This window comes from Microtus oregoni, unplaced genomic scaffold (genome assembly GCF_018167655.1).
Source record: "Microtus oregoni isolate MIOR12 unplaced genomic scaffold, Mior012 000025F_ref0000491, whole genome shotgun sequence".
Lineage (NCBI taxonomy): Eukaryota > Metazoa > Chordata > Mammalia > Rodentia > Cricetidae > Microtus > Microtus oregoni.
In genome coordinates, this window is record NW_024543084.1 from 22,481,355 (window position 1) to 22,505,985 (window position 24,631).

At 41.0% G+C, this 24,631-nt stretch overlaps 1 protein-coding gene across 9 annotated transcripts in view; it reads left to right on the top strand.

The window, feature by feature from the left end:
* The window catches only part of Dennd1a (DENN domain containing 1A), a 543,784-nt gene that overhangs the window by 294,034 nt on the left and 225,119 nt on the right, over nucleotides 1-24,631 (top strand). For 8 of the 9 annotated variants that reach the window (XM_041675232.1, XM_041675224.1, XM_041675226.1 and 5 more), the window contains 2 exons: nucleotides 3,486-3,596; nucleotides 21,537-21,637. In XM_041675232.1, the coding sequence (XP_041531166.1) occupies nucleotides 3,486-3,596; nucleotides 21,537-21,637 (212 nt within the window). The remainder of the gene's footprint in view (nucleotides 1-3,485; nucleotides 3,597-21,536; nucleotides 21,638-24,631) is intronic. The other variant, XM_041675227.1, reaches the window with a different exon arrangement.

Here is a 24,631-nt window from a genome sequence, read left to right on the forward strand (position 1 = left end):
AGGGTTCTAAACTGTTGAGCCATCTCTCCAGTCTCAAGGAGATCTTTTTGAAACACAAATATGAACCTGTTTTCTTTTCTGTGTGCCCTTCACCTCATCTGACTCAGCCTGATTTTCTATCAGGTGTCTTTTTCTTCCTGATATACCACACTGTCTGCTAGAACACTCTCTTGTTCCCCGCTCACACCAGAGTCAAAGGACAGGTAGTCTTCAGCCACTTGTTTCCTCCACATGTGGATTTATTCTTTCAACAAACCGCTAGATGTTGGGATCACTCAAAGGTACTCAACCTAGAAGGAAAACACACTTAAATCTGAGTTACTATTAGGGACAAATTGTCATAGATACACAAAGTAATGTTTGGTAGTAGAGTCCAGGAGGAGGTGACACAGACACAGGGCTGGGTCTTGTCAAATGAATGAACATGTTTAGAGCAGAGAAGAGTATTCTGGGAGGAAATAAAGCCCCGGGGGTGGGAAATGGTAGGGTAAGTCTGAGAAGTTGAGATTTACCATGGAACTCAAGCTTTTGGGCATTTAACAGCAAAAGGGAGATCCCTGTCTCCAAGGGGCTTTCTCTAAGCCCAAACTTGGCAGGAACTAAGAGCAAGCCAGGCCCCCTCTGCCCTGCAGGTGCTCTTCCATCCAAGAAGTTTCTGGGTTGGGGCTGTTGGCACTCCCTCCCACTCTGGCGGGTGGCATCCCAGAAGGAAAGAGGCAGGGGAGGAAGCAGATAAGAAAGACAGCTTCTGTTTAGACACAAATATCTTGGTGATCAGCACAGATGGGATGAGAAATACCAAAAAAAGTACATGACAGTTTAGAAAGAATTTGGCTAAATGTTACATATTTTTAACATACCTGTGTAGGGTTTTTGAATCAAGCACCTGAGTCACTCGGATTTTGACTGGGAATAGGGGCATGCTGAAGTCAAATGGTGTCTTATTTCAGGAACAGACCCTTCCCCATCCACAAAAGGATCCTTGTGTGTATGTGTGTGTGTGTGTGTGTTTTCCTCCCACCAAAATAAGGCACAGGATTTGTCTCTGACGCTGTGTCTCCCTATTTGGACGGCAAGCTGTGTAACATATTTCTCCTCAGCGTGAAGCTTCTTGGCAGACTCTTGAGGCCACGTTTTGGTGGCTTCAGAGTTATCTTTGGATCTGTCAAAAGTGCTAATGGGCTTTCTGGCCTTCTTTAAGCTCCTCATTTCTATTTTCTTGTTACTTCCATCCTCTTCTAAAAGAAAAATTCCTATAATTTATCAGCAGTTAAGCTCTTTCTGAAATGCTCAGCTGAGAGCCTCGTATTTGTGAGGACTGCTCTGCCGTGTCACTGTCTCTGGAACAAACCCCACCCTGACATCATTAGCTCAGCGTTCCTCCGTCCACTGGGCAGAGAAATGCTTCTTGCCCAGATCCATCCGCCTTTAGTGCTCATTTTTATTTTTCCATGGAGTTTGTTAGGAGGCAAGCTGATATGGCAGTTAACAGATAAACTTCAGATTCAAGATAACTGCTCTTGGCTCTTCCCTGCTTACTGGGTGATCTTTAGAAGCAGCTAAGACTTTCCAAGCTGAAAGTTCTAAGACTTTCCGAGATACCATGTCATATAGCCAATCAAAAAAAAAAAAAAAAAGCCCAAGCTTCTGGCACAGGTCCTGTGTCAACACAGTAGATTATAGTACAAAAGCAGGGCATTACCTGCCTCATCCTTTCTGCTGGTGTCCATAGCATACACTCTCCAAAATGGTTCTGGTAGAATTAAAGCAATTTCAAAAACTTACTCGAAAGGGGGGAAATGTAGATACTGTATTTTACTCAAAAGGGGGGAACCATAAGATAAACAGCAGCAAGTTGTGACAATCGCTTTATTTTAACCTGCTTTTGTTTTTCCCCTGTAACCTGGGTTTCATCCTTTTAATTAGCATTATGGATTAGGACTCTTCAGATTTTAATTAGCATTATGGATTCGGGCTCTTCCGATTTTAGCAGGGAAATGCAGAGCATTTCATTCTATAGCCCCTGTGCATCTACCTGACATTATGCTAATTTTTAATTTCATTCTATAGCCCTTGTACATCTACCTGACTTGATGCTAATTTTTAATGTTACAGGTTTTTAATGCTGTTCAATAGAACTCTCAGGAAATGAGAGAGAAGGAAGCTGGTGCCATGAGTGGCAGTTTATCACAATTAAAGATCTACAACACATAATTTAAGTACACCAGTAATTTTATATGCAAAATAGCATAAAGTACTTCTCAACAATATTATGACTGAAGATAAATAAGAATGAGCACTTATGTCATGATTTATTACTGTTTGACCAGAGTATTAGGCTAACCATCAAAGTTCACAAATAAAGAGCAAGTGTCCTTCCCTACACTGTGTCTCCTAGATATCGCTCACTCACTCACTATGATGAGGCTTTACACAGGTCACTTTTCTTAACCTTAAATCCATTCCTTGAACCTTTCTCTATTTAAAGATGTAAAACAGAAGTACAGAAGTGATGTAATGTAGCAAAGGTCACATGATAAGTGGACAACAGAAGATTCAGTCTAGGGTTTAATAATATAGCACTTTTAAGGTATAAGTTAAAATATTATATTCAAAAAATATTGAGTGTAGGGAAAACAAGGGAAAATATATATACAAGGAAAGGAAACCCCTATTTATAGAGGAATCCTGATGTGGGAGGTCCTTTTGTCTATGTGTTGCTTTTACTGATTAATGAATAAAGAACTGGCTTGGCCTACAGCATGAGAGGAAGGAGGCAGAGTCAGAGAGAAGCCATGGAGCCGCTGGAGACAGACCTGCTAAAACCATGACCTCGTGGTGATATACAGATTAATAGAAATGGGTTAAATTAATATGTAAGAGTTAGCCAATAAGAAGCTAGAGCTAATGGGCTAAGCAGTGATTTAATTAATACAGTTTCTGTGATTATTTCGGGTCTAAGCTAGCCAGGCAATGGGGAACTAACAAGCAGAGGCACCCTCCTTACAACAGAATCCTTATATGTCAGGCCAAGAGGTAGACAGTGCCATGTCTCGGAAAATTTCTAGGGCCTAGGGTCCAAAGATCAGAGGAGAATCCTATCTTCGTTGCTTCTCAGACCATTTGATCTTGGAAATTTTCCCTCAGACTGAGTCTCTTCATTTTTGAGATTGCAGAATTCCTGTGCTTCTTTGGGAGCAACATGAAAAGCAAACACAGTGTTGTGTATGACCTTGAGTTGTAACCCATAATCACCACACAAGGATGCAGTTGCTCAGGGTACTCATCTCCAAGGCCTCTTTGAACTTTGCATTTCATGATTTCATACATGATTAGAGAGCTTGGGCTCCCAGGTAGAAGAAGTGGGACAGGGGAAGAGTACACATGCCTTCTGATTATTTGCTGTTTCTCCTGCTTTTATAAGATACTTTTGTAATGAGAACAAACAAAATAAGCCACAAGCCTTGCTTTCTTCTTTCTCCTAGAGAAATCTGACAGAATATTTTGTGGCTGTGGATGTGAACAACATGTTGCATCTGTACGCCAGCATGCTGTATGAGCGCAGAATCCTCATCATCTGTAGCAAGCTCAGCACTGTGAGTAGACCGTCCGAGACAGCTTTACAGTCACTTAATTTTAATTGTAAGATTATATTGGCAAGATTAAAGACAATTTTAGGGAAATGAATCGGCCACATTCCCCTCATATGGTAATACCACTGTCATTAATCATTCATGTCCCTTTACTGTGTCAAAACCCATTTCATTTATTCTTGCAGTCTCATGATCAATTATAGTTTTTCCTCTTGATTGTACATTGTGAACATAGTGCCTATCTCCACATAAGCTTATTTTTGTTGTTTCTTTAAAATACTGGCACTGTATTCCATTGTAGTGATGTAGTCATGGTTTACTAAAGTTTCCTTCTCTTGTTGGTCATTTAGGTTGTTCATAAATAAATTCTCTAGTAGATGGGGTCTGCCAGATTGTTTCCCCAGAAGGCTTGGGCCTGTGTGCAGGGAATGTTGTCATTTGTATACACTTTCACTACAGCTTTTGCTAGAACTGTCTGTGTCTTTGTATGTATTATCTGTGTGTTTGTGCTACATTTTAATCCTGCAATAAAAATATGTAAAAATGATATGGCAAGTTTTAATTTTGATATATTTGGTTAGAAGTAACTATTGTCCATGAGTTTATTTCCTGTGTGTATTTTGTTAATCTTTTCCCATTTACCTCAAATGTTTTTTGATGATTAGTTCTGTTTTGTGAGATTTTTAACAATTGTGTGATGTGTGTGTTTACATGTTTAAAAATGAATGTGTACATGCGGGTATACATGCATGTGTGTTTACATGCTTGTAGAGGCCCAAGATTAATGCTAGGTAGTTTCCTCTACCTCATATGTTGTTTGTTGAACCTGGCACTCGATGTTTAATCAGGGATTCCCTGTCTCATCTTCCTGCCTACCGAGACAACTGGAAAGCCATTATCCCACCTGGCTATTTTAAGTGAGATCAGTAGATCTGAGTTCCAATCCTCACACTTACAGGGCAGGTGCTTTACCCACTGAGTCATCTCTCAAAAGCCTGGTTTTTTCTGTTTGAGATAGAGTTGTTGCTTTATAATACAAACTGGTCTTGAACTCACTGTGTAGCCTAAACTGGCTTAAAATTTATGGGCTGGCAGTGCTCCTACTTCAGCCTGAGATTCCAGTGTGGGCCACTATGCCTAGCCTAAGGTGTTTCTCATAAGTTAGAGTGAGTCCTTTGTGTATTGTATTACTAATATACGTTTAACGTAAGTTTTTCTTATTTATATTTGCATTTTTTTCACCTGATAAAGTATGGTTGGCTAATCTTATGATGAAAGTTCTCTAGTAAACCTTCCAGAAGATTGAAATCACTTCATAGTAAATACGAACATTAGATCATCTAGTCACTGGTAGTAATTTACTGAAGCTGCTTTCTCATGTTTATTCACATAGTCAATATGTAAGCTCGGTCAACATGTGTATGTGCTCACATACACCTGTGTTTAGAGTCCAGAGAGTATCTTTGGGATCTTTCTCAAGCTCTTTCTATACTTTTTTTTTTGAGACAGAATCTTTTCAAACCCAGAATCACAATCTGATTCTAAAATGAATATGGAAAAGGTAAAAGAAAGAACCAAAAACATACTTGAAGAAAATGAATGGATTGTGATAGCTTGCTTTAGTAAAGCTTGCTGTAAAGCTATATCCACCAGTCTGCTGTGGTAGTGGTTGCATTGTGAGAATGTAGGCATGCTAATGGCACAGAATAGAGACTCAGAAAAAGCCCACATGAGCCTAGGCAGTTTGGATGCTCACCTTACTAGACCTGGATAGAGGTGGGTGGTCCCTGGACTTCCCACAGGGCAGGGAACCCTGATTGCTCTTTGGGCTGACGAGGGAGGGGGACTTAATTGGGGGAGGGGGATGGAAATGGGAGGCGGTGGCGGGGAAGAGACAAAAATCTTTAATAAATAAATAAAAAGAAAAAAAAAAGAAAAAGCCCACATGTATACAAAACTCTGTAAGTAACCAAGGAGGCTCTGAGCTGTCTATCACAATTAAACACATTTCAGTATTAGCTATCCATTTGAGGAAGGAAAAGAAGACAGTGTCTGTTTTACTTGTGCAATTCCAAATGAATTATAGTTTAAATATGAGTGAATCCAACATGCCAAGGAAACCCTCCATCAATGAGATGCACCCCATCCCATGTTCAGTCGTCAACTGTATTAGAGTCCACAGTCTCTTCTACAGAGTATCAGTAATTAATACCATGTTGGAGGCCATGTGGCCATCATTGAAGCTGGACTCTGAGTTTCTAATTACCGTAGGTAAACTAATGACTGAGACTGACTTCCAACAGTAGGCCACACTGGGTCTTATCACTGTATGTTACTGATCCCTGGGTTAGGTGGCAATTTTTGATGTCTTAAGTTGTTTTCTTTGACATTTGCATGTACGGTGTCTTTATTTTTATATGGATCTATTTCAAAAGTTTTATCTAAAAAAGGAAGATGCCAAGCCCAAGAGATAGAGACAGAGTAGTTCCTGTACAAAGGTTATTTTGATTCTTAAATCAGTGGTGCCTAAGGTTTTACAACCTGGAAATGAGAAGATAATAAAGCAGTTTCAAACTCCTAACCCAGAGTTCTATATCTGTCTAACGAAAACCAGAAGAGAGTCCAACTGCCTTGCCACACCTTCAACACCTGAGGTCTGCAGTCTGTACTATGCACTCCCTTGTGGACAAACTGTTTGCCACACTGCGTGTGCAGATGACTTTGTTCCACAAAGTATTTCCATAGTCAACATCAAACAGAAAATCCTGATTTCCTGATTCTTGGATGAGTATGGGAGACCCTAAATCAGACCATACACTACATGTATGGCCCAGTGGCTACTGAGAAGGACCCAAGAGTAAGAAGAGCAGATGAGAGAGTAGAGATGAGTGAGGAGGGATCAGAATTTTATTTTAATTTGAGAAACACCTTGTTGGGAAGGTTCTTCTTAGTGCCATGTTGTGCTGTCTCCATGCCACCTCAAAGAAGTGTTCCACAGAGAAGCAAGAGCATAGGCTCCACCCAGTCTTTTGTTTCTCCTCCTCTGCTGGCCCTTTCTAAAGTGCATACCAACATGATATAGTGACTCCCAAATCATAAAAACAAAGCATGCCCCAGGGAGAGGGCTTAGCAGGTAAAGCTATTTGCTGTCAAGTGTAATGAACTGAGTTCAATCTCTGAGACCCACATGATAGTGAAGGAAAGAACCTACTACTGCAAGTTGTTCTCCAACCTTCATGTGCACATCTGCATGCACTCACACATAAATAAATGGAACCTTTTAAAAAGATAAACAATTTTCTTTGAACCTCCACTTCATCCCATTTATATTCCTTCCTTTACCCCTTTTGTATTCTCCCCTTTTGAACAAAATTCCCATTTTCTGTCTAGACCCTCTGCTCCCATTTTCTCCTTGCCATTTTACTGAAATAGCTTTTGTTTGAGCCACCAATGACCTCATGTTAGTAAAATTGAAATACTTGCAAAACTCTTATAACATGGTCTGGCATGTAGTATGTATACATGTTCCTGATAAATAACTAAATATTTTAATGAGAGATCAGATTTTAATGTTTCAAATCAAAACCAAGAAGTGATTATTTAGAAACAAGAATGTTAATTCTGTGTGGTTTAATTAAAGGTAAGGACAAACATGAAGTGGACTATCGCTAACGTTCCAAGCATGCATTATTTTGACTGTTGGGGGTGGCAATTGTGGGGTTTTGTTTGTTGACAGAGCTCTGTGATTGACTCCCCTCTTTCTAGGAGATGGTGTTCTGCTGCCAGCCAGAAGGCACTCAGTAGTACCAGCCTCCTCATCTGCTTTATGGGGTGTCTCTGGGGTCGAAGGAACTGAGCAGGCAGGAATGGGTTCAACCCTTTGTCTTTCCAGATTCAGAATTTGAGGGTCTTGCCATCATTGCCTCTGACTCCCTCCAGCATAGCTTTTACTTAACTCAGAGATCAGACAGCTGTGAAGACTGTTTCCACCTGAGGTGTTCTGAGGATCCTCTTGGAAGAACCTGATGTATCTGTAATACTCCAACAAACCACATTCTCCATTTTGCCTGATAAGATATAGCTTAATACTTCTCAGAACTATTGAGGACCTGAAAGATAAAGGTTATGGAGCATTCCAGAATACATCTGTAAAACAGACTGTGTGTTGTAGACAAACCTCCACACTACTTATTTTAGATAATACATATGTATTCCAGGCTGTCCCGGTCAATAATATTGTGATATTCTGTATAAGATAAATGTAAGTTTTTGTTCTCTTTGCTCAGTTAATGTTTATTGATTGTTTTCTTTTATAAGTGATAAATAGGGAAAGCTTTGCTAAATCTTGTACTCTGATTTCTTGGAACACAAAGATCCCATTTTTCTTCCACATTTTCACATACAAGTTTAACTCATTGGTTTTTGGAAATAATTGTGGATAGCTAGTATATCAAAGATAGGAATGTTTTAGAAATAAGACCTTAAAATACTACCATCATTCCAAGTATTTAGAATTATTCCCATTTTCCAGAGCAGTCTGTCCATTTGGGAAGGTGAAAAAACTTGCCTAAAGTCAGTACATTAGTCAGACATGAGAGAGAGCCACAAAATAGATCATTATGCTGTATGTAGAAGGAATCTTCTGGGAAGGAAGAAGCAGCCAGAGATGATACACACAAGAGAATCTCAGTCCCTTCAAAATTCTTATCTTTGCCACCAGGTTATGTTAATTGGGACTGTTGCACATTATAACCCTGTGTAGGAGCTCCCACTAGAACCAGAGAAAAGATGTTAGAGTATCCACCCCCCCAAGAAAATCAGAAAACACTGTTTGTAAAAAGACAAAATAATAAGAACTGGTGGATGAGGTGACTGGTTGAGCTGGTGATGCTGATTTGAATGAAGAATAAGGCCAGACTACATAGTAATTAGAGTTTCTTCTATAGCTTCAGGGTACCTGAGTAGGACACAGGTGGCATCTGCAGAATAAATGTCTATAACAACTTCATGTAGACCCATGCTCAGTTCTTCCTTCATAAGGCAGACCCTTGGTTTTCTAGCACTTCCTTCCTGAGCTATATACTGTGTAAACAGTCTTGTGCATGCTCACAAATCTACAGGCATATTTGCATGTGTGTGTGTCTGTGGTATCTATGACTATCATATTCTCATTAGTTTTTGTAACAAACTAATGAGAACTACTTGGTTTTATTCTCCTTTTGCAGATGAAAATATTGGCAATCAAAAAGTTGACATTTCCTCTCTAAAATGAGCTGAAGAGATGGTATTAAAATCCTCTTCTTCTGGTTCTAGGCCCTTTCTGGCTACCTCATATTTCTCCTTGGTAACTCTCCACTTGTCATGAGTTTCTCATGACATGCACACACCAAGAAACATTCTTAGCATGATTCCACTGACCATGGATCTGAGTGCCGTGCCTGGTGTTGCCCTCACATGCACACAGCTGAGCAATTCACTTCAGATTTCATGGCACCAGGAGTGCACACCTCCCTCTCTCAGCCACAAACCCTGCCTTTACCACTGTTAGACTCCATCTCTGTCCAGTCTTCCCAACTATCTTGAGCAAAGCCCTGTAGGATCCTGAGCCAGCACAGTGGCTGCAGGGGTCATGGGTTACACTTTTTTCCACCTTTCTATCTCTCAACTCTGACTGTCTCCTTTCTAAATTAAGGATGCTAGAAATTTTAAAACCCCAACTCTACAGTTAACTGATGGCAAAGCATGTTTACTTTACTAATGAATTTATTTAGCATATCTAGATGGTGGGCTAAACAAATGCTTAAGAAGGAAGCACTACTGGGGGCAGAGCCATATGTTTTCACATGTAATTATTTGTATCACTCCCAGAACTATGAGAACAATTAATACTTTTCTGGTGGTACCTCATTTAGAGAAAGAAAAAGCTAACATAGCATTATTTCTCAGTTTCTTCCCAGCTAGACAACACACATTTCCCCCAGAGAATACAGGACTAGGGTAGAGCTTGTGTACTGGTACCCTGGACAAGTGGTAGCTGATAATTGTGTCTTCTCCCCAGCACCCCAGCCTGGCCTTTGTAGATATTTCAATGTTCAGGAGAAGTCCTGGATCCTTTCCCAACCTCACTTGTCCCATCATGCTCTCATGCAGGGAGATAGCACTCCATTGTCTGAGCACACCATCTGCTCTGGTGACCTGAGAAAGGACAGTTTGTAACTTAGGCAGGTTTTCAGATTTGCGTTAATTTCACTTCTTTTTGGAGGAATTCCACCTTGCTATGTTCATGTCAACCCAGGCAGTGGCCAGATGTCTTACCAGCATATGCAGAGCTTTCCTAATTCTTCTGCATTAGAACAAACTAATCCTGTTTGCTTTTCTGTAGCCCTTGAGGCAAAGAAATGGAAGTTTAAGGAGGTTTGAAGCACTGGACCAGAGCCAGGGCCTCTGTGTCTGCACACTCCTGTCTGCATGTTCCAGCCGTAGGAACAAACAGCATTATTTTGTTTCAAACTGTGCTCAAGGGAAGCCAAGACCTTGTAACTGGAAACTTCCCAAACAGTAAAGTCTAAGACTAAATTTAGTGTTCTATTTAAAAAATAAAATAAATCAAGCATTTTGTCTGTTCATATGTTGTAAGAGAAGGGGTGGGGTTGAGACTAACCTAGTCACACTGACAACCTAAGAAGAGTGAGAAGCAAACTAGCCCCTTGGTAAAGAGGAAACTCCTTAACAAAATGTAGTGTAGTGGCATGAATACGGACTTGGCGGCCAGACTCACAAGTGGCATGGCCTCTCTAATCTCCATTACATAGAATTTTATTGTGGCTCAGAGAGTATGAAAAACTGTTAAATGAAAGAAACCTCCACTGATAGGAAGTAGGAGAAAAGATTGCTGTTTTCTTTATGTGGGTTTTCAACATAAATATAATTAACTGCTTTTTGAACTATACTCATTTAATTATGTGTAAGTTGGTTTTCTCCTGTTCATATTGAACTGTAACTGGAGCAAAAATAACCTTGTGTTGTTGAGGAGACTGTAATACAATACAGTGCATTAGCAGTAGAGTCTGTGGTCTTCTGATACAACTTTAGCCAGTCCGTCTCCACGCTGATTTTCATCTTTCTGCTTCCTCTGTAGTTTGAACAAACACTGAACACCTGCTTTAGACCAGAGAGAGGATCCAGATTGGTATCAATCCCCAAATGCTGTTAGAAACACCCAGAAAACATGCTAAAAGTGCAGCAGGTTCACAGCATCTCAAAACACTTTGGTTCAAAAACTCTAGTACAGAACCCAAGGTTTTTCTTTTTTCCTTTCCTTTTCTTTTTTTGTCAGATTTCCCCATTGATTGATATGCAGACAGATTTGGAGTCATGGAACACATTATTCTTCTGCAGAAACAAAAGTGATTTGTAGGTGTACTAGGTTGTTTGTAGTGGTTGTGCACCACTGGCTCATCTCCACTTAGAACTACATAGAAGAGACTGTGTCTAGAAGACAGTCATGAGTACAGACTAGCACGCAGAAGTTCTTAGATCTTCTCGTTGAAAGAGCTTTGGTTGTGACCTTAGACAATCTAGAGAAGTGTGTCAATAAGCATAATCTATCCAGCTTCTCATAACATTGTGGGGGCCAAGGCAGTACACCATGTAATTTAGGGTTCATAGATGATAGTAGATCTTGAGGCGTGATTTTTCTTTTTATCCATTTCATTAAAAACATAGTCCTAAAATTTTTATTATTTGAGCAATAGGGGCAATTTGCAAAATAAATTTGTATATTCTTGTGGGAAGTATGAGTGTGTACAGATGTCCTTACCTTTACAGACTAGTGTGGAGACCAGAGGCTGACTTTGGGTTGCCTTTCCTCAGTCACTTCTAAATTATTGATATTATTTATTTCTTTAGAGCCAGCTTATCCCTGAACATGAAGCTTGTTGTTTGTACTAGGTTGGCTGGCCAGTGAGTTCCCAGGATCCTCCTGTCTCCAGCTCCCAACTCTAGGGTTACAAACATGTACTGCTGCACACTAGCTTTTTATGTGTTCTAGGGATCTAAGTTCAAAAACTCACGCTTATATGGTAAGCTGTTTACTCGCTAAGCTGTCTCCTACCCCTGGGTATTCTTTTGTTTTAGCAGTAAGAGATAATTTCTTATGATTCATAAATCATACCTCCACCCAAAAAACACAAATGGGCAATATTAAAATCACTTCCCTCTTAATATGTTAGAAAAATCTCTAAATGGGGCCCACTTTGGCAGATGTCTCAAAGGCATTCATTAAGGAAGCAACAATGAAGCACTATGTACTGTTAGTAGGACACAGATTTATAATTATGTTTGATGGTTTTGAAGGTGGCAAGTATGTTCAATTTGGTGTGCTGTGAGATTAGGCCATGCACTTAGGGATTTCTACAAACCTAAGAGAAATTTATAGGTTTGCTTTTTTTGCTAGCTTGATGACTATATTGAATCTCCTAGCTAGAAGCCTCAGACAGTTGTATTGGTAGAATATGCCTCAGAAAAAGGACAGCAGGGTTGGAGGTGAGAGGATCAGACTTTGAGTCAGGGTAGTTTTGTTCTGTGTAGTAGGAGCTGCGGTGGGCTGAGTTTTCACCCAGCTCCGCATGGCTAGCTTTACCCAAAATAACAACACACAAATGTATTATTTTAAACACTGCCTGGCCCATTAGTTCCAGCCTCTTATTGGCTAACTCTCACATCTCGATTAACCCATTTTTAATAATCTGTGTAGCCCCACAAGGTGTGGTTTACCAGGAAAGATCTTAACCTGTGTCTGTGTCAGGTGGAAGAATCATGGCGACTGACTGACTCGGCTTCTTTCTCCCAGCATTCTGTTCTTTCTACTCCACCCAACTATGTTCTGACCTATCGGGCCAAGCAGTTTCTTTATTAATTAACCAATGACCTTCCCACATCAATTCTGCCTCTTCCTTTGCCATGCGCTTAATCCCTGTGAGCCATTTCTAGCCTCATGGCCATGGATGAATTAACCTCTGACATCCCTTGCTATTTTCTCTAAAAGTGGGACTGGTAAAGGGTTCATGATCATAGATGAGATAAAACCATAACCCAGCACTGGCTATGCTTTACTCAGTCTTGTGAATACTGCTTGACACTGTAGACAGTGACCCCCAATCTGACTTTTAGAAGCTAAGGAGGTGATAGAAATCCTGGAGAGTTTTGCAGACAGTGTGTATCACTGACATTGGTGAATGGCAAATTCCGCAAGCCACAAAGAATAATCATAGCATATGTAGGTTTTGTGTCTCCGCTCAATAATCACTTAGTCACTGGCTGAAGGGTCACTCAGCAGAGCTTGAGTGGCACAAGGAGCTGCTGGATTCACCTGGCCTCCCACAGGAAGGAACAGAAGCAGCCTCTCTATCTTCATACACCCAGCTCTGGAAGCCCTGATATGCCAATCTCTGCTGCCTGATGCTCGCCCCAGGCAGAATCAGAGATTCCTTCTGTAAATGCTGACATATTGGAACCTCTATTACAGCACTTCTTTCATAATGCTTCTGGGTTGAAGTTGGTTGTTTGCATTTTGATCTTCTATCTATTTTAACTTGCTTGAGGGCATGGCATATACACATAGTGGATGCTCAGTAATTGTCCGATTAATACAGATCAGAGCACAGAGACAGCTTCATGAGAGCAAGAGCACAGACTCGGGAGCCTGCATTCCCAGGGTTCATATACAAGCTCAGCCTTCTACTCTGTGACCATAGGCAAGTTTCCTTACCTGCAAAATAGAGACATTAATACAACTACCTTATAGGGCTCTTGTAGGAGGTAAAAGAGTTAAACAAATGTGAAACACGGTCCTATGTAAAGATGGTCGTGTTAATATTTTTTTTACTTTAGTCTTTCTGAGTGTGCTCTCACTTCCTAAGGTTGAATTTGAAATTTGCTCTGTTAGGGAGTCTTTTCATCTGTTCATGCAAGGTTAAGCATTTTCGAGAACAGAGACTGCTCATTCATTTCCCAGTGACCAGATCTAAATAATCACACAGAAACTATATTAATTACAACACTGTTTGGCATATTAGCTCGGGCTTCTTATTAACTAACTCTTACACCTTAAATTAACTCATTTCTATTAATCTGTGCATCATCACATAGTTATGGCTTACCTGAAATGTTCCCCAGTATCTTTCTACCTCAGCAACTACATGGTGTCTCCTTAACTCTGCCCATTCTCTCTATCTTCTCCAGCGTGGCTATAATCTGCCCTGCTGTAGGCCGAAACAGCTTCTTTATTAACCAGTGGCAATAAAACATATTCATAGCATACAAAGGGGAATCCCACATCAGGCATTCACCACCCCAGTTTCTCCTTCTTCCCCATTGATGGTACTCATGGCTCTCAATTTAGTTGTGTTTCTTTTGTTTTTTTGAGACAAGGTTTCTCTGTTTAGCCCTAGTTGTCCTGGAACTTGCTCTATAAACAAGGCTGGCCTCAAACTCTGTCTCTGCCTCCCAAGTGCTGGGATTAAAGGTGTGTACTACCATTCCTAGCTTGCTAGGTTTCTTTAAAAAGAAAAAAAAAGGTATAAATCCATTCATTAAACATAGACTATAATCTTAGGAGATTTGAAAGTGAATATAAATCCACTTACACTCAGTGAGATGAACAAATGATTTTTTTCCTGAGTACCAGTTTTGATCCACTAATGACAGATGCACCTTAGGAGGGATCCTGAAGACATCTCCTTGTTCAGCAATGACTGTCACAGACACAGAATAGAGACACAGCTGCACACTTCCTGTCCATCTTTACATGGTTTGTTATTAATCATGCAACTTTGCCATTTTCTTTTTCACCTTAAAGATGAGAAGAAGTGCTTTCCTCTCTTGTGACTTCTGATGTAGCTTACCTTGCTGTAGTTTCTGCCTCAGCTTAGGTAGCTAACACTTTTGTCTGGCAGTTGTATTTGCTTTGATGTTTTGAAGTGTCAAAACTTGGCAGGAAAGCTTTTTACTCTGATTAATAGCTTGCTCTAATTACTCTAGCTAGGAGGTAGCTTTAAAAAGAAAATGGAAAGAGAAGGGATTAAGTAAGATGCCTGAGTAAGCTCCTTCTCAACTTTTGGAGTTCTTAGACTCACTTGACCACATTGGAATTTGTTTGTTTTTGGCTTTCCTCCCCTAAAGATAATGGAGGAGGAGGAAAGCTAAGTTGAGTTCCACTGACTGCAAGAGAAATCACTTGAAGAAAGATTCCTCACCTTATCCTCTGAAGAGGAACATGGCATCTCCTCTTCTAAGAAGCAGGGCATGGTTGCTCTTCTCTTCACACATTCAGCATCTGTCTGAACTATTGGAAGCCTGCTTGGCTTTAGAAGCTTGCTCTTCCCTCTGAATATAGTCAATACAATTGGAACATAGTTAAACTATAATTTAGGGGTGAGTACACAAAAACTTTTTGCTGATTCTACAGTGGATTTCCCTCTTGAGAACAATTTATAATTAAAAAAAAACAAAAATCACAGCACTGTTTGAATCGCAGCATCATTTATTCCTGCCAACTATGGAAGATTATAAGTAAAGAGCCTAGTTCTCAAGCAGAGAGTGCTAATAAGTTCCCCAAGACAATATTCTGTAAACTTCTGCACCTAGGATGAGTCTTGTTGGAATGTATGGACTTTAAATTTACAGATCTGCGGTTCTTTCTCTACTCTATTTCATCAGTTTGTTTTTGTTTAAGCACAGAGGGGAAGTCCAGATGCCTGTAGCCCTGTGAAGCAGGTGTCAGTCTGATTGTTTAACATTCTCAGTTCAAGGATGTGAAGAATGATTGCAACCATCTGATCCCCTTGTGCCGGTCTTTAGATCCTGGCGTCTCAATACTTTGTCAGAAATGTGCAGTTTCTGGTGGTGATCTGTTGAGTGACTGCAGTTTGCCGGATGTCGGTGACCCTGCCTACCATTCTTCTTGTCGTTAAGCCAGGGCATTCTCATGTTCCCCAAACACTTTACCCAGCACCTGCCCAGTGTCAGCAATGCGGAAATAAGGAAACACTTTTAATATGATCCCTGTCTTTGTGGAGCTGCAGTTGGAGCCATGCTCTAGGTATCCTTCTATTATCATCCTCTCAGCTCTTCCATGTGTTGAGGGGAGATGGGATAGGATGGAGGAAGGCTGTGCTCTCCACCGCATGAAAAGGTGGTACTTCTTAGTTCAAGAGGTTGTGAGGAGGGGATCCTTGTGGCAGCAAAGGTAAGAAAGAGACTTTGAAAATGGACCCTGGCTGGCTGTCTTCTGCTTAGCCAGTACAGTTGCAGAAAGTCAAGATGGACAGAGGAGGGACATCTTTAATGGCAAAAGGTGAAAGTTCCTCTAAGAGTCAAAGCTCTAAGGGGCACAGGGATCTTGCAGGCCAGCATCTAACTTTTCACGCAGGGGAAATTAAGGCCCACTAGAGGCAGTAGTTTGCTTAACTCAAAACGACAGTTAGTGGAAGACTTCCTTGTAAGTGTATGAGAAGAAACATGACAGAAAGCAAGACTTTCTGATCTGTATGATCAGACCAACCTATAAACCTTTCTGTGACTAGCAGTTATTACTTCCTTGTCTAGAATTCCCTGAGCATTAAAGAAACCATAACACTTTTTAGTTAACTAACTAGTCCCCAGGAAGTGATCAGATGTGTGGTTTTTTTCAAATGATGATTTTTTTAGTCCAATACTCCCATGTCTCAGGCATGTAATAAAACTTGTCTGTTCTTCATCCCGTTTTTTTTTTAAAGAAAGAAAGAATGATTACTTCCTGTTATTGGCACTCTGCCCTATATAGTTCGTCAGCTAGCAGTAAGGTAAATCCTCTCTACAGCAATGGCACCAGGTAGGCACACACAAAAAAAAATGCTTTTTTGTTTTAATGTATGTAATGTGGAAATAGAGTTTGTCATCTCACAGGACCTCTGTGAGAGTCCCACTTCTGTCACCTTGTGACCTTGGATGAGTTATTTCACCTTTAACTGTCTGTGAAGTGTGATAGAGTGTGCCTGGGTAACTGCTTGAGCATATCTCTAGACCATGGCTTCCCATGACCTCCACCCTAATCCAGTGCCTGCTGCGTGTATTACAGGTATTTTTGTTTTAGAATGGGGTCTTAATTTTAATCCTATATTATAGGCTACTGTAGGGATCAGATGAAATATTGGAATCTTATTTTTTAACCATCAGTCTATCTACTGTCTCTGAGAAATACCTTAAACTGAAAGCAAAAAAGAATACAAATGGTGTCTTGTGATTTCTTTCACCTATATCATTGATCATTCTCCATTCATGTTCTACCCACATCATTGTTTCTCCTTTTCCCAGCCTCACAGGAAAATAATGGAGACATATACAAAGCTCTTAGATGTAACTGACCTTGTGCACCTTTAATTGAGGAAGGATTTGCTAAAGTGCCACCACCACCCACCAGTGGTTTACTTTACAACCCACGTCCTGGCTCGACTGACTGTTGACTGTATAATTTGTGTAGTTTTGTGCCGCTGCTTTAGGGCAAAATCTTTTGAGTTGTCATTAAATGGGATTGATAATTGGCTTATGATGAATATTCATTGTGACTAATGACTTTGGGCACATTTTACACATACTATCTATTCTACCAAGTGAGATATTTGATAGAATCATTTTTTTCAACTTGCACTTTAATTAAATATTCACAATACCGCTTTTTTGACTATGTTCCTTATTGTACACTTTCATTACATAAGATTTTATACTCTCTAGGGAATTAGTGTAGCCCTTCAGATTCCTACATGTGATACTATATAGGACTTTGTATATCATTTCTGGATCAGTGGAAATAAACAGAGTCCCCATTGCAGTCATCTTAGCCACTGTTCTTAGTGGTACACAGAATGGGTGTCACTTTGTATTTTGGAAAAGAGCCAAACAATCTCCTCTTACTTTGTTTGTTTTCTATTTATTTATTTATTTATTTATTTATTTATTTATTTATGATTTCTGTCTCCTCCCTGCCACCGCCTCCCATTTCCCTCCCCCTCCCCCAATCAACTCCCCCTCTCTCATCACCCCAAAGAGCAGTCAGGGTTCCCTGCCCTGTGGGGAGTCCAAGGACCTCCCACCTCCTTCCAGGTCTAGTAAGGTGAACATCCAAACAGCCTAGGCTCCCACAAAGCCAGTACGTGCAGTAGGATCAAAATTCAGTGCCATTGTTCTTGAGTTCTCAGCAGTCCTCATTGTCCGCTATGTTCAGCGAGTCCGGTTTTTATCCCATGCTTTTTCAGACCCAGTCCATCTGGCCATGGTGAGTTCCCGAAAGAACATCCCCATTGTCTCAGTGTGTGGGTGCACCCCTCATGGCCCTGAGTTCCTTGCTCGTGCTCTCTCTCCTTCTGCTCCTGATTTGGACCTTGAGATTTCTGTCCGGTGCTCCAATGTGGGTCTCTGTCTCTGTCTCCTTTCATCGCCTGATGAAGGTTAATATCCAGGAGGATGACTATATGTTTTTCTTTGGGTTCACCTTCTTATTTAGCTTCTCTAGGATCACTAATTATAGGCTCAATGTCCTTTATTTATGGCTAGAAACCAATTATCAGTGAGTACATCCCATGTTCTTCTTTTTGGGTCTGGCTTACCTCACTCAGGATAGTGTTTTCTATTTCTGTCCATTTGCATGCAAAATTCATTGTTTTTTACTGCTGAGTAGTACTCTAATATGTATATATTCCATACGTTCTTCATCCATTCTTCCATTGAAGGGCATCTAGGTTGTTTTCAGGTTCTGGCTATTACAAACAATGCTGCTATGAACATAGTTGAGCATATACTTTTGTTGTATGATAGGGCATCTCTTGGGTATATTCCCAAGAGTGGTATTTGTTTGTTTTCTTGATCAAATGGGTGAATGTGTCTCACCCAAATTGTAGAGATTTGACCTTAGAAACTCTCTAATGGAGCACCTTAAAAGCTTCTGGCTTTGTTTGTTTTTAATGAAGTTTTAAAAATCTTATCATTTAATCTGGTATATTTATTTGAGATTAAGGAGTAATGGTAAAAATGATGCCTGGAGATTAGATTTGGCTCAAAATAGTTCAAGCAAACAAGAAACAGGAAATCAAGTTCCACCTCAAACAAAAGCATCCTAGTGAATAACATGACAATCACAAACAAATTTATATAATATTGTTACTTGGTACCAAATAGATTTTTTTAGCACTTATATATTTATAAAATTAATTTTGGTTTTTAAATTTATCTATTTAATGTGCTATAGAACTACAGCATAGACACAGGAGTAGGTGGGTGGATGGATGGATGGATGGATGGATAGTTGGATAGATGGCTTAATTTTTCCGAAAGTGATATATTTGTGTATCTAAGCTGGTCCTTGTTTTGGAATGTGAGTTTGTGGAACTAATGAAATGTTGACTATGCTTATTATGTAAGCCAACCTACTAGGCTATCTTTATGTTGTAGGTCAGGTCATTTGTTTTTAGTTCACTCAGTGTGCACACTGCATTGACAAGCACTTAGATGCATTCAGTTGACAAGTGTGGAGATGGAAAAGAGGACTTCGTGTACTTCACAGCCAGGGGGTCTTCAGTCTATTCCAGTTCAATTAGTAACAGAGAGTCAAGGTAAGACTTCAGAGAGGAAAGAGGCGCTCCTTCAGAGGCCTGCGAGAAGAATGCTCACAGAACAAACCCCAGCAGGTTTGAGAGATGAGTAGAATGGTGTGAAGGAAGGAAAGAGGTTTATAGCTTTTACTTTTTGTATTCTTTTACTTCTGCAAATGATGTGCCACCTTGGGAGGCAGCTGAGGTTGGCTGAAATGCTCCTTCTCAGATAGACCAGAACTGGCACAGGCATTCTGTTCCAGCTGAGCCCTAGAGGCTGGCAAGCAACATCAATAAGAATGCTCTGGCAACTGGTTAAAGATGAGCAAAAGAACTGGTGCTCAAGGCTGTTGTGAGCCCCCAGCCAGACTTGCAGATGCCATCAAAGTAAAGGAGATTTGTCCTCCATTCCTCATCACCAGCTATGTTTGTCCTTCTAAAACCCTTGAGAAACTGATCATAGCAGTCTTATGTGTGGCAGCTACCTCTATGAGAGAACTGACAGAATGGACTAGCACAGGTGATTGGGGACCTCGGTGCCTGGGACCAGCTGTCCACACTCCCTGGATCTACTCCGCACATGTACCTGACTTAAAGAATGAGTGAAAAGAGTGGGTGAGGGACATAGCACCCTGGCTTCAATACACAGCTTTAACAACTGTGAAGCATTAGCAACATATCCAGTTTAAACTGGTTGTTTTTACTAACCTCTGGGATTCTTTTCACTGGGTATTGCCATGTCACTCTTTCACCACATAAATGTCCCTCTGTCAACAAAGGCCAGTTTCCAGCTTCCAAAAAAAGCTTCCAAAAAGACCAATAGTGACAGGCTTCCTAGAAACCAAAAAAAAAAAAAAAAAAAAAAAAAAAAAAAAAAAAAAACAAGGCAAAAGAGACAGAAACATATATTGTTGGCTGTTTCCACTTAGTAACTGGGTCTACAGGGTTGTCATATTGAACTTTACAGAGATTGTATTGCTTTTTACTATCTTTCCCTATCTACTTTTAATTTTATCAGTTACTGTTTGTACTGTCATCTCTGGCTCTTAAGAAAAGAATAAAGAGAAGAAACACAATGCAGGAGTTTGTTGATAGAAGTGGGAAAGGGTAATCCCACAAAGGATGCTGGCGCAATAGATCAACTAGGTTGAAGAAGTAGACTCTTACCTCAGATCTAAAGACCATATTTAGGAGTTAGATGCTTGTAGAAATTTTGGAGATATTTCTTTGGACAAAGAGTGGTGCTCATCACTAAAGAAAAGGCTTGTCCACGCAGTCATTCAAACCTCTTCTCTCAGAGACTTGAAGAAAATGAAGATTAACTTGTCAAAAACATCACATCGAATGATGTTCTTTCTAAGTCCTCGGTCTTTGCTTATAAATCAATTTAAAAGATACTAGCTCTCCTTTTAAAAGTCAGGAAAGAAAGGAACAGGCTTAAGAAATAGGACTTATTACCTAAGAAATAGAGTCAAGCAAACATGACAAAAAATATTCATCCTCCATGCTAATCAGAGGGGTGAAAAATAAAAGTGAAATGGAAGTAGGTTTAAACCTGACTACCGTGCTTAGTCCCGGTGAGGCAGCGTGAGCCTCTGCCCTGTCAGTTAAACTTGCACAGACATCCTCAATTACATTCCTCTGCCTGCTGAGTACCTTGGTACTGTGTCTGTAAGCCATAGTTAGCTCTGGAATCTGCATCAGAAATCATCTATCCAAATGCAAGTGTGTAACTCCATGATAGAGAGCAGCAAAATGGGAATAAGGAATACACTGAAAATGGTGAGAGGATGTGATTCCTAAGACGATTTAAGGATGTAGGAAAGTGGTATCAGATAATGTCAATATAAAAAGAGAAAGCATTATATTTACAGTCATTCTAGATTCATTAGAAAAGAAACTATAAGTGCTTACATGTCCGATACCCTAAAATGTTAAATAATTTTCAAAAAATACTAATTCTTTTATCATATTCTTCATTTTTTTCAAATTTACATTCTAAATGTACATGAACTTTAAAGTCTTTTATTCATTCATTTTCATTTTGGGGGGGCGGGGGAATGATCCTAGGGATTGGACCTGAATCTCAGGCATACTAGGCAAGCACTACCACTGAGCTGCATCCCTACCCAAGCCTCATCTTAGCTAATCAGGGAACAAGGCACGAAATGTATATTTTGAAGAGAAAGTCTATTGCATTGAGGTGAAGTGGGCACATCTGACTTGAAGTTGTTTTTGCTGTGACTTTGAGTCCTTAATTTTGGCAGCACCTCCCTCAACTTTGCCGTGAGATCTGACTTTCTGTTCCTCTCTTTTCCAGCTAACTGCCTGTATCCATGGCTCAGCGGCCATGCTCTACCCCATGTACTGGCAACACGTCTACATACCGGTGCTGCCCCCACACCTGCTGGATTACTGCTGGTAAGGCTGTCCAGAATCCTGTCTTCCCCTTTCTTCTCCATGAATGACCTGTAAATGTAAAGGCTTTAGCCTGTAACTGCAGCAGGTAACACTAAGTTAAAAAATAGTCTAAATGTTACTGGGTTTGGAGCACTTGACAACAAAGTGCTTTATGATATGACTTTCTGAAGGGATCAAGAGAGTAGCTGTTATTTTTAGCACTTCTCACTGTAGAGAAGCCAAGTGCCAAGAAATTGTATATTTTTTCCCACTAATACACATTGGAAACTGGTAACAAGAACCATTGGGATCTTCAAGATCCCTTGGGTTTCAGCAATACCCTGGCATGTCCCAGCCGACTTGCTTTTAAATGTAATTTTGGCCTTCTAAATTTGTTTTCCCTCCTTTTCCTTTTTGCAGACCTTCTCGTACTTCTTTTTGTTAATTTCTTTGTTTTATTTTACTGTTTTCTTTTTTGAGACAGGATTTTACTATATATCCTAAGCCAGCCTCAAGCTCACAACAGTCTTCCTGCCTCAGCTTCCTGAGTGCTAGGATTATCAATGTGTCACCGCACCCAGTCATGTAATCCGCTGATCTCTTCTTCCAGGAATTGACTGTTGGGTATGTGTTAGTGGAGGAAAGGAAAGAAGCCTTGTATCCACACATCATTGGTTTGAGACTCTCCTTCTCTATCTGCAAGTTGAAGTTGTTCAGACAGAATTCTGTTTCTGAGATGACATACCATACAGGGTTGGATGGCTTGTGGGAGGCGCAATACCTGCAAAAGCACCCTCGCTGCCTCCAGGAGTGTGCTGAAGATGGTGCTCTATTTGATATCTTGGATCTGTTTTCCTTATGAATGATTTCTCTCTGGTGTAGTGTATTAAGAAGCGTTGTCTTGAACAGTTCGTATTAGTTGATGTTGATAAGGGCTCATAGTACCCTTGGCATCTGCCAGAAATTGGTGCTTCAAGAGAAAGGCTTTATTTGGGGGACCACAGCCCTTCTTAGGATCGGATACTTTGAGATTGGCCATTGATTCAGGATGATGGAGGTCAGTCAACCATGATGCTTTTTTTTTTTTTCAATCCTCTCTGAAAAGGCTCACCTAGGTAGGCACCTTGTGTGCTAGAAGCTTAGAAGCTTAGAGGTATTATGGTCACCCAAATTTGGATGTTTTAGGTTCAGCTTCTTCCCAAGATGTTGTAATAAGAGTGGCAGGGGGCTGCGTCCCTGGCACCCCAGCCACCTGGCTAGCTTATGCCCCGAAATAATTACACACAAACTGTATTCATTTAATCACTGCTTGGCCCATTTCTATCTAGCCTCTTCTAGGCTAATTCTCACATATTAATTTAGCCCATTTCTAATCATCTGTGTTGCGCCCCTAGGTGCGCTTACCGGGAAGATTCTAGCCCATGTCCATCCTGGATCGGATCTTCATGGCCTGTGTCTGCCCAGGAGCGGGGCATGGCGTCTCTCTGAGGTGTCTGCTCCCCAGAGGAGAGCTGTTGAGTCTGAGCTCACTTCCTCTTCCTCCCAGCATTCTGTTCTGTTTACTCCTCCCACCTATCTCCTAACCAATAAAATGGGCCAAGGCAGTTCCTTTATTAGCCAATGACCTTCCTCCATCACCAAGAAGCCACATGTCTAAGAGCACAGTGCTGAGTGAGCTGCCTCTTTCTCTGTATTGTGATCTTTCTGGTTCTGATGGGTTTTCTCAGTCATACTTTCTCTCAGTTCTGCACTAGATGTATAAATTTTAGAAGAGTAAATTCTAGAAGACTGTAGATTGTTGTCCCCCTCGGGATTTTTTTGTTGATGTTGTTTTGTTTTGTTTTTTGTATTTAAAGACAGGGTTTCTCTGTGTAGCCTTGGCTATCCTGCAACTCACTCTGTAGAGCAGGCTGGCACAGGCTGGCCCTGAACTCACAGAGAGATCCTCCTGCCTCTGCCTCCTGAGTGCTGGGATTAAAGGATGGACATGATTGCTTCCCTTTTTTGGTGGGGATGGGGTGTGTGGGTTGGAGACAAAGTTTCTCTGTTTTGCCTTGGCTGTCCTAGAACGCACTCTATAGATCAACTGACTTGGAAGTGGGATTAAAGGTGTGCTCCACCACCTTCACCCTGGAATTTTTTTTTATTATTAAAAATTTCCACCTCCTCCCCGCCTCCCGTTTCCCTCCCCCTCTACCCACTCCCCTCTCCCTCCCTCTCCAGTCCAAAGAGCAGTCAGGGTTCCCTGCCCTGTGGGAAGTCCAAGGTCCTCCCCCCTCCATCCAGGTCTATGAAGGTGAGCATCCAAACAGGCTAGGCTCCCACAAAGCCAGTACATGCAGTAGGATCAAAACCCTGTGCCATTGTCCTTGGCTTCTCAGCAGCCCTCATTGTCCACTATGTTCAGAGAGTCCAGTTTTATCCCATGCTTTTTCAGTCACAGTCCAGCTGGCCTTGGTGAGCTCCCATTAGATCGGCCCCACCGTCACAGTGGGTGGGCGCACCCCTCGCGGTCCTGACTTCCTTGCTCGTGTTCTCCCTCCTTCTGCTCCTCATTTGGACCTTGGGAGCTCAGTCCATTGCTCCAATGTGGGTCTCTGTCTCTATCTCCATCCATCACCAGATGAAGGTTCTATGTGATATGCAAGATGTTCATCAGTATGGCTATAGGATCGGGCCATTTCAGGCTCCCTCTCCTCAGCTGCCCAAGGAACTAGCTGGGGACATCTCCCTGGACCCCCGGGAACCCTTCTAGAGTCAAGTCTCTTGCCAACCCTAAAATGACTCCCTTAATTAAGATATATACTTTCCTGCTCCCATATCCACCCTTCCTTTATCCTAACCATCCCATTCCCCCAAGCTCTCCCCATTCTCACTTTTCTCTCCCCATCTCCCCTTTCCCCCATTCCAACCCACCCCCAAGTTCCCAATTTTTGCTAGGCAATCTTATCTACTTCCAATATCCAGGAGGATAACTATATGTTTTTCCTTGGGTTCACCTTATTTAGCTTCTCT